Source organism: Spea bombifrons, chromosome 12 (genome assembly GCF_027358695.1).
Source record: "Spea bombifrons isolate aSpeBom1 chromosome 12, aSpeBom1.2.pri, whole genome shotgun sequence".
NCBI classification, from domain to species: Eukaryota; Metazoa; Chordata; class Amphibia; order Anura; family Pelobatidae; genus Spea; species Spea bombifrons.
In genome coordinates this window covers 29,832,383-29,842,045 of record NC_071098.1, presented here as the reverse complement: position 1 = coordinate 29,842,045, position 9,663 = coordinate 29,832,383, and the positions used below count along the sequence as shown (strand labels likewise).

At 45.0% G+C, this 9,663-nt stretch overlaps 1 protein-coding gene across 1 annotated transcript in view; it reads right to left on the bottom strand.

Moving 5' to 3' along the window:
- Positions 1-1,799: 1,799 nt before the first annotated feature.
- Positions 1,800-9,663, bottom strand: part of GRIK5 (glutamate ionotropic receptor kainate type subunit 5) — a 46,189-nt gene continuing 38,325 nt past the window's right edge. The window contains exons 16-20 of the mRNA XM_053451858.1: positions 9,112-9,277; positions 8,686-8,911; positions 5,624-5,752; positions 3,655-3,776; positions 1,800-2,810 (exon numbers count right to left, since the gene is read on the bottom strand). Coding sequence (XP_053307833.1) covers positions 2,355-2,810; positions 3,655-3,776; positions 5,624-5,752; positions 8,686-8,911; positions 9,112-9,277 — 1,099 coding nt within the window. The 3' untranslated portion in view covers positions 1,800-2,354. The remainder of the gene's footprint in view (positions 2,811-3,654; positions 3,777-5,623; positions 5,753-8,685; positions 8,912-9,111; positions 9,278-9,663) is intronic.

Below are 9,663 nucleotides of genomic sequence, written 5' to 3'. Positions count from 1 at the left end.
CTATTAATAATTAATCCAGTCCCATCGCTTTCACTAAAAGGGTAAAAAAAAGTGAGGGGAATACCATCTGAATTCTGATCCGCTTCTTATCTGAAGGTCATTTACTGCTGGCGCCCCCAGGTGTACAAAAGGTAAACTGCAACCAAACGCACTTCACTAACCCAGGCATGCATCGCGTGCGATCTCTTAGGTTAACAATAACGATATAATCCCTGAAGGAAAGCCGCAGGGCGTTTAAATCCTCAGATGGTGCAGTGTCTGGTAAAAGGCGTTAATTCTTTATCTAAACTTACGGTATGATAGACAGAAGACACCTGAGTATGTACTGCCGTCGTCACTCCATAGGCCAACCCCACTTCGGTATTCAGATTCGGTGCTGCCGTAAACAGATAAAGCAGCTGCTTAGGGCCGCCATTGGTCTAAGGGGCCCCTTAGAGGATTGGGGAAAGAGAGAAACACTGATTCCTCATGTATGGCTATAATGTATCTTTTGTTTTGAAACAAACTTGCGCTCGTAAATATTGCCTTCTTTATTTCATGTACGGGACTGGCAAGCTGGGCAAACACCCAATGGGCCCCTAGCCGACCGTGACTCAAACCCCGCTCCAGCCGCTGGCCTTAAAGTGCCAGGACGGCCTCATAATCCCCGGCCCCGCCGTGTTCATGTATATTTAATCTTCTCACTTCTTATATCACAAATCTTTTTTGTTTTGGTACCAGTAAACTCCAAGGACTCCAGCGGTCACGAGGCAATGACACCCCAACGAGATGAGATCATTCTATACGTTTGCTACTCTGTTTCTCAAATCTATATGGAATTACTTATAATATACAGTATACCATCAAGATGTATTCTCCATATATATTAAATACATATATATTAAAGTATGTATGTAAAACAGATGCATTGTAACCCTCCGTGCGGGATTCTGAATGCACAAGTGGATTGTGATTGCGGAGGACAAGCTCAGAACATTATGTTCAAAGGAATACAATCTGCATAGAAATGAAACCCCTTGACGAGGCATTATAGGAGAAGAATTACCGCCCTACCACGAGCAGTGAGTTAGTAACTACCAGCCCCCCCCCCGCTCCCCCGGGGCATAATTGCACATAAAGGAAACCAAGACCAAAGCAAAGTGTATTTATACCGAGATATACTTGCGTGGCTGGTGCTCGTCGAACGTCTGCACTCCTGTGTAATAAACCTCCACTCCTTCTAGATTGTAAGCTCCTTTGAACAGGGCCCTCCCCAGCTTGGTATCCATTGTACCGCGCAACAGAATAGGATGGTGTCATATAAACCAATAAATAATAATTGTGAAATTTCATGCTGATAATTCCTAAATGTGCCAATTTGCCCCAGAATACTCCGTTTTTACCTTTACAGTTACCCTTGGGATTTAATACTGGAAAGAGCTCAGATTAACCCCACGATGCCGGGCACACTCAAGTTTATGGATGTAGAGTGAGTGAAAACCCAAACCTGGACTTGGACACAAAGCAAGAGGGGCTGGGGAGGAATTTCTCCCTTCACTGTTCAGATTTAAAGATTTTAAGACCCTGGCAGAAACCTTTTCTGTGTGTTTTACATGCAGTTCCACGTGTAGCCACCAGGGTGTGTCGAGTAACAAAGGCTTTATTCAGCAGTTTCACCCTGACTGTATCCTTTGCTCTTCTATATTAAGCAGCAAGTTTTTTTTTAATTGCTAAAAAAAATGGCCCTCAGATTGCTAGCTCTGCGGGCAAGACTTCTGGAATCACCTTTATGCAGCATCACGGTAAGACAAACACAAACACTCTCTCCGCACTCTTCATTCATTTGTATCAAACCTGTAAGTGGTATTGGGGGCAATAATGTGGTGATATCTATTGTACAAATGTCTCAAAGGTCGCATGTCTCCTTAATCCCTATCTCATGGGTAAATCGAGCGATATATACTAAAAAAAAAAATATCTGTAATAAAAGGTGATTGCTGAGGCTTGACATAGCATGTCCGAACCCTGAGTTGGGATGCTGTGCTCATCACTCTCAGCTTCCTTTATGCGGAGGGCACTTATAGAAGACCAGACAGGGTGGTAACGACTGGAAAGGGGCAGACTCGCACATGAACGTTAAGAGGGGACAGTTTATTTCGCACGCACAGCGTACATTGTAAAAGACTGAGGCGTCGCAGTGTTTCTGATGAATACAGAGGAGGCTTCAAAAGACCCCCACCCCACAACAGACAGCTTGGAGGAACGGGGAGGGGGCTTATAATAACGTTCCTTCATCCCCCATAATCTCGATGCCTCTGCTCCCCCTCTCACGACGGAGGTCCATATACAATCTAGTTTCAGTAAGGTCCCTTTCTTCACTCCGGGGCACCAGCATCTAAGGGGTCTGCCAGTCTCCTGTGGTGTGAGAGAGGAGTATGGTCCTCAGGAGCCGGTGGTGGTGGGGGTTTAGGAGACTGGGGTGGTCTAGGCAGTGGCGGTGGGCCTCGAAGAGTCTGTATCCGCCGGCACTCCTGACAGATTCTGAAGTGTGCGCACCCTCCCCTGCTTGAGGAAGGTGGCGCGTCCTCCTGAAGTCGCTGTGCCCCGGGAGCAGGTGGTGGGTGAGGTGGCGCTGGAGGGTGCTGGTGGGATTGGTAAAGGCGGCCATTGCAGAGACGTGTCTCCCGGGTTGAACGCGGTGGCCGGCTTAGAGACAGCAGAGTCCGGCCATGCAGGTGCCGTGGAGGGCGGCGGCGGTGCCGTGACCGAGACGTCTTCTTGCAGGACACTGCGCTCCGCAGCTCACTCAACATCTCCTGGCAGACAGAAATCTGTGAAATATGGATAGAGAGCCCCGGTGAAAGGGATTGAGAGGGATAGAGGGATAGACACTGTAGATAGAAGAATAAAGGGCATGAGAAAAAGAGGAAAGGAGAGCTGGACGAAAAGTAAGCAAATATGGAGAGGAGACACTAGAGAGGGAAGAATTGATACGATATATAAAAAGGGACACAACGGAAGGGCAGATAGAAGAGAAACGTAGGAAGGAAGATGCTAGAGCAGCTTTAAAAATTAGATAGAAATTAGATGCATTGGAAATTATAGGATGGAAAAGAAGAAGCAAGATAAAACTGATGCAGATTACCGGAGGGAAAAGAGGAAAGAGAGAAGGCAAGAGATAAGGTAGAAGATATACAGTACACAAGAAAAAAGAGGGAGATGATAAGAGTAATGTCAAGATAGAGAGCGTGTGGGCTGGAAGAGGCTCAGATATCAGTGTCCTAGATGTCAGGTTATAAATCCTTTTTGGTGACAGCTCTTCTTAACCATGCATGACTCTCAATACCGATCTCCGCTTTTCCCAAAGCAGTGCAGCTATTGTTCATCCAAGTGGCATGGGCAGTCTGGACATCATTTAGGGAGTCCTTGGACCATCTTCTTATCTATTCCTAATTCACTTCTCCACTACCATGTCTGATTGCTCTTCTGATCTTAGTATTACCCATTATTTCTCTTATCCCATCATCTCTCCATCTTCGTCCTCCACTCATAACTCTTTTCTCCTTACTAGCCATGCCTAATCCCTTTCACTGATCTACGAGAGCTTCGCCTCCTTTCGTTCTTACATTTTTGTTCACTTTCCTCTCCATCCCTCCCGTTTTCATCTCCTCTCACCTCCTCGTTGTCCACAGAGCGCCTGGTTGACCACACAAATTCCATGATGGCCACAAACACAGCGATGATCAGACCACAGATCAGAACCACAAAGATTCCACCGATGTTCTCCATTCCAAGACCTACAAGAGCATTAATGTGTAAAAAGACCAAACATAACGCAAGCTTAAAGAGTAATCTCAAAATCATATAGTGGAGCTTGGTGGCGGTGGAGCCTGTGCTGAGAAGATCTCCCCCCTGACTACACATGTATCCCCCTCTATATAACCCCAGCTAAAATGGCCGACAAGAGAGCTAGACAAATTGGGAATGATTTTCCGAAAAAGAAGCATCTTTGAGAGTTTGAGGCTCTCAGAGTTTGAGGCACCGAGAGTCTGAGGCTATCAAAGACAACAGACGTCAGAAAAATGACACATACAGAACATAAGACAGCGATAACTCATCTGGTGTTGCAAAATCACATCAAGGAAATTATTTCAAAAAGAGACAAATTCTTGAATGACGCACAATGGGGAGAAAACATAAAAAAGTGTGATAAAGAGACGTGAACGCTCACAGAGAGATATCATAAAAATATACTCAAACCGAGAAGGGAAAGAGAGAGGAACGTGCCAAAAAGATCAAGGCGGGAACGCAGCGTGCAATACAGAGAGAAAAAGGAAGATGCTACATAATCGATGCCAACACTGAGGGTCAGACGAGCACAACAGGTCCAAACCCAGAGAAAGTGAGAAAAGACCAAACCGCGCAATACTCCACCACAAACAGGCAATGAGCTCAAAATATACCACGGAATACATAGTAACAACAAAGAGAGCAAGCCAAGAACAAAGGAGAGTGTGCAAGCGATACCATGGAGACTGTGCGACGTGTCAAGACACCACCGAGAGAACGCGGCACGGGGAATATCACAGAAAGGATGCTTCAGAGGGGATGTCACGGAGGGGGTGCATCAGGAAAGATACAATGTAACAGAGAAGACGCATGATAAAAGATACCATAGAGAGAATGCTTTAAGAAGGATACCACAAAGAGAATGGATTCGGAATGATACCATGGAGAGAATGCGTCATGTATGATTCCACCGAGAGAATCCACGAGGATGGATGCCACAGAGGGATGATGTTTTAGGAATGATGCCACAAGGCAAATGGATCTGGAATGATACCATAGAGAGAAGGCACAGTGTGAACCCACATGAAATTCATGGTCTCATGGGTACGTCTCATGGGTACGTCTCCTGGGTACTTCTCATGGGTACGTCTCATGGGTGCGTCTCATGGCTGCGTCTCATGGCTGCGTCTCATGGGTGCGTCTCATGGGTACGTCTCATGGGTACTTCTCATGGGTACGTCTCATGGGTAGGTCTCATGGGTACGTCTCATGGGTACTTCTCATGGGTACGTCTCATGGGTACGTCTCATGGGTGCGTCTCACGATTATGTCTCATTTGCTTAGAGTTTCTTTGTGATATCCTAGCACTCTTGCCATACCGGCATTAATCTTTCAGGGGTTGATGTTCTTAAGATGCAACGACACTGGAGAACTATTGAAGGTCGAGGCTCAAGTGATCTACACTCTGCATACACTTCATCATAAGTGTCATTTTCTATTCTGGCACATAACACACAAGGTCGTTTGAGTGCCATTATCACAAATTGGGGGAAAAAATCATTTATTAATTTTTAAGATAGGATTCCATGCTATGTGTGTGGAATAACCAGTAACATTAACCGTCAACCATTTTGAAAAACACTTGACTAGCAAATGTCATCACAATCCCGGCCTCTTAAGAAGTGTATTAAGTCTGGATGGGTTCTCGCGGTGCACTTATACTTGTGATTTTTGCTTATGTATCTGTCATCGCTTCATCATATAGTTACAGAGGAACATTCTATCTCACATGGAACACGGGGACAATTGGAAAAAAGAGAAGGAGATGATTTGGGAAGGGCGTAGGACCTCAGACCTTTGGCACGGTGATCTTCTTCTTTAGGACATTTGCCTCCCTCCCACCATTTGCGCTTCAGTATTTCCAGGCGATTGTTCTCCTGCAGTTGAAGGATTGCAAGAGTAATCTCATCTCTGTACGGGGATCCTGTGTGCACAGAAGGAATGAAAACATGGCGGGAGACATAAGAAACTTTATGACTACATCAAGAAGCACAAATGCGAAACTTCTGAAAGAGGGTTCGGAGTTTTTTAATAAACATGGGAGTATATTCAGATGTATGAAGCCTGTCGTTGCGGAGAAGGCATTATTTTATTCCCAAAACACATAATTCGTAAGCCATGTCAGCAACTTCTGGATGCCCCTGAGCACCTTCCCATAGCCTCTCCATAAATCATCAGAAGCTCCCATGGACAGGGACGGGAAGCCAGGGTCAAAAACTTTCTCATAATCATTACTAACTCCCTTAACATCCTTAGGAGTTCCTCTAGAAGCGTCAAAGCTTGTCTAAGAAACATCAAAAGTACTATCCTTGCCAGCATGAGAAGCCTTAAATAACGCGAGCCCATGCAAGCCCTCGGAGCTCGACATCAACATTATAAATCTTCTTTAATAACAGAACACGATGGCCCTAACAGCCTCTCATCAGAGACTAAACATGAGGCCAACATACTGAAGACCCGCTCATAATAGCCTCTTCCAGCCACGTGAAACCCCGTCAGGCCACTGAATCCCTGGCACTCGCACAATTAATATTGGGTGAGACTCCTCACAAAGATTGTAGTCTTTGTAGTAATCCTCACGCTACACCCCAAGGGTGTGCAATGTCTGCTGGAGAAAATATATAAATGTGTAACTGTAAGTGTTTGTGGATGCGTCTGTGATCATGGTTCAGATGTAACGGGATCGTAGCTATAGAGTAAGTTTTAAGCAGTACACAGGTTGTGCCACAAGGGGGTGGCAGAGGTTTGCACCGCTGTCAAGCTGAAGCAAAAGCCGCAGTCGCTCCTGTACCAGACAAAGTTTCATTGCAGATTAATACCCCGAGCCCTCATCAATTAATACACCGAGCCCTCATCAATCAATACCCTGAGCCCTCTTCAATTAATAGACCAAACCCTCCTCAATTAATACCCCGAGCCCTCATCAATTAATACCCCGAGCCCTCACCAATTAATACCCCAAGCCCTCATCAATTAATAGACCAAACCCTCCTCAATTAATACCCTGAGCCCTCATACAATTAATAGCCTGGACCCTCCGTACCCCTTGTTTCTATAAGCCCAATTGTATACTACTTTCTATGTCCTGTTTACCCATATTCCAGCCCTGCGGAATATGATGGTGCTATAATAAACCATAAATTATAATAACAACGGCAGAGGTGGTTTCAAAGCAGAAGAAATCGAGTTCTAGAGAGCAAAGCGACTTTAGTTCATATATCGTCAATGTATGTACGTTATGGTGTGTGCGCATGAGTGTACATCTCAATGATGACATCTGAGATGACGTGGTCATAAAGGATAAGATGGTGTGATTTTGTACACAGCATGGCATGCCGGCTTGTATCCTATACACATGTAATGTTCACACAGTGGAGTGTGTAATCCTTGTGTGCGGACTTGTGTTAAAGTCTCCATGCCGTAGTCGGATCCCGAGGCTCCGAAGAGTTATGACCGAACCAGACAGATGGAAAACGCAATTAGCCAAACGTCTAAGTGGTTCAGACAACTCAGGTACCCTGAGGAATTACTGGATTCTGAGGTATCGAGAACAGACATTTACTCAAGGGAAGCCCTTATGAGATTTAAGATTTTCCATCTGTCCCCCCCCAAGTGCACCATTTGGAAAGCAATAGAAGTCTTGCGGTCTCCGCACAAGTTCACCGCTGTGAAATAACGCAGAGGGGGGAAATGATAAACATGGGGGCAAGTTTAAACTAGGTCACCATGCCTGCAAAGACCTGTACTTATTGGCGTAATTAGATCCCCACTAACCGCATAGATTTCATTTCCGCCTCGCTAGTAATTAGCATATGTGGACTTTGAGTTCTTAGCCCCCGTGGTATTTACTCGCTTGGAGAACATGTACTACCTCCAGCTATTATTTTGAGCAAAGGACATGGAGAACATCAGGAGAGAAGCTGTTTTATTACAATTAAAATATTTAGAAAGAAATGCATTTTGGATGTAATTGTTGCCCTTTGGAATGTTGGTCCCGTGATGTCCCTAGGCTGGCTGGAATAATAACAGCATGATGTCAATATGAAGTTTGTTGAACAGAAGATAAAATGAAACTAAGAGATGTAGCAGGTGGGTAAAGGAAAGCTGGCCAGATGCCTTCAGCCTCTACATAGCTCTTCACTAATGGCTGCGTTGGTCATCGTACACCTGAATGGTAATAGATCTAAGATTGAGTGCCTTGAGTGGGTCTCTGTGCAAACCCAAGCTGGATTCCCCATAAAGCAGCAGAGTAGGCACTTGGTTAGGCAAACTTTCTAGTGTGAGATGTCTAATGATCCCACTGCCTGACGCTACTCTGACGGTGAGTACAAGGCTCCACTCAATTCCCATCTATAGTCCTCTTAGTAAGACTTTTTAGGGGATGGGGGTGCTCGTTGCACCTAGGGTCACATACAATGTAGACTCTGCTAAAGAGTTCAGTAGTGACTGCATGAAAATATACAGCAAGCAGCTGAGGTCCAGAGAAGCTAGACCAGAAGAAGTCCACCATTGAAATCAAGAAGGAGCTAAGTCAACCTCAGGAGAGCTATAAGGAATGAAGGGAATTAAGAATACACAGATTCAATAAGATAGGCTCAAGAGGTGCTTAAGGCAACTTTTTGGGCCCACTGGAACAGAGAATTGGACGCGACTAAATTTTTAATTCTGCTACGAGGTTTGTGGAGCCCCTGGATATCTTGGTGAAACGCTTCGCCTATTGTCAATCATTGGATATTATATTAATGGTGTCATGCAATGTGGTATGATCTCGTAACAAGTATGCTGATCAGTGTGGATATGGCAGGCTTGTGTAAACACAGTAGGGTTTTGCCCCAGTGCAGGGTAAGTGTATCTCACCAAGTGGCATCCCAATGCCGTATCCCTTGGTATCCAGCAAGCCTCCGATCTGGGTTAGGTTGCAGTTGAGCCGGCGGTGATATTCATTCATGGTAGATTCCAGCAGGAAGGCATATCTGGAGTTTAGCACACGGGCAATTCCCTCCTCTGTGCTCTTCACAAACACACTGGGCTGCTTGGAATTCATGTAGTTCCACATGCGCTGGTATGTCTGGTATCGGGAATTCTGCAGGGACAGGACACACTCAGCACACTCACACACGCTGCTGGGTTTTCATAATGCAGGTGTAATGATTTTCCAACCTTTTTCCCTATACCCCTTGCAACATTTTTTATTCTCTCCTCCCTTGCCAGACATTTCCTTTCCCTCGAAGACTGAACTAGAAGCTCTAATATGTGCCTCCTATTTTATTTTCAATGTTTTACCTGGAAGAAGGTCATTGTTGATCCACCATGAATGGTCCCATATTCAATGTTGGTCTGATCTGCAAGGTCGTCGGCCGATTCAATTGGAACTTCCATTCTTTGAACAGTCAAGAAGGCAGCAAGATTGGCCGTGTAAGAAGAGATGATGATCAGAGTGAAGGCCCACCTGGGAAAACGACATAGACAGTTCATACGATAGTGGTTGACCCTACATGTGACCCTACTTGACCCAAACATGAAGATGAATCAATACAGATACTTTAAGGGCCATTACATATATTTACTTCTCTCGTTGATGTAAAGAGAAAGCCAGGACAATGGCCAAGAGTAAAAAAGAAGCTGTCATGGATATTATGACTCGACTCAACTCAACTCAACTCCAGCCTTCGGGACAGGACATGGTCAGCCAATCCACACACAATGTATCACAGCGTAGAACAATCTGGATTATAAATTCTCAAAATTCAGGAATAAGGGGCTTGGAAATAAACAAAGAGATCCCACTAATCCATAGTCACCTTTGTTTTATGAGTTCACCTTTTTTAATGGTAC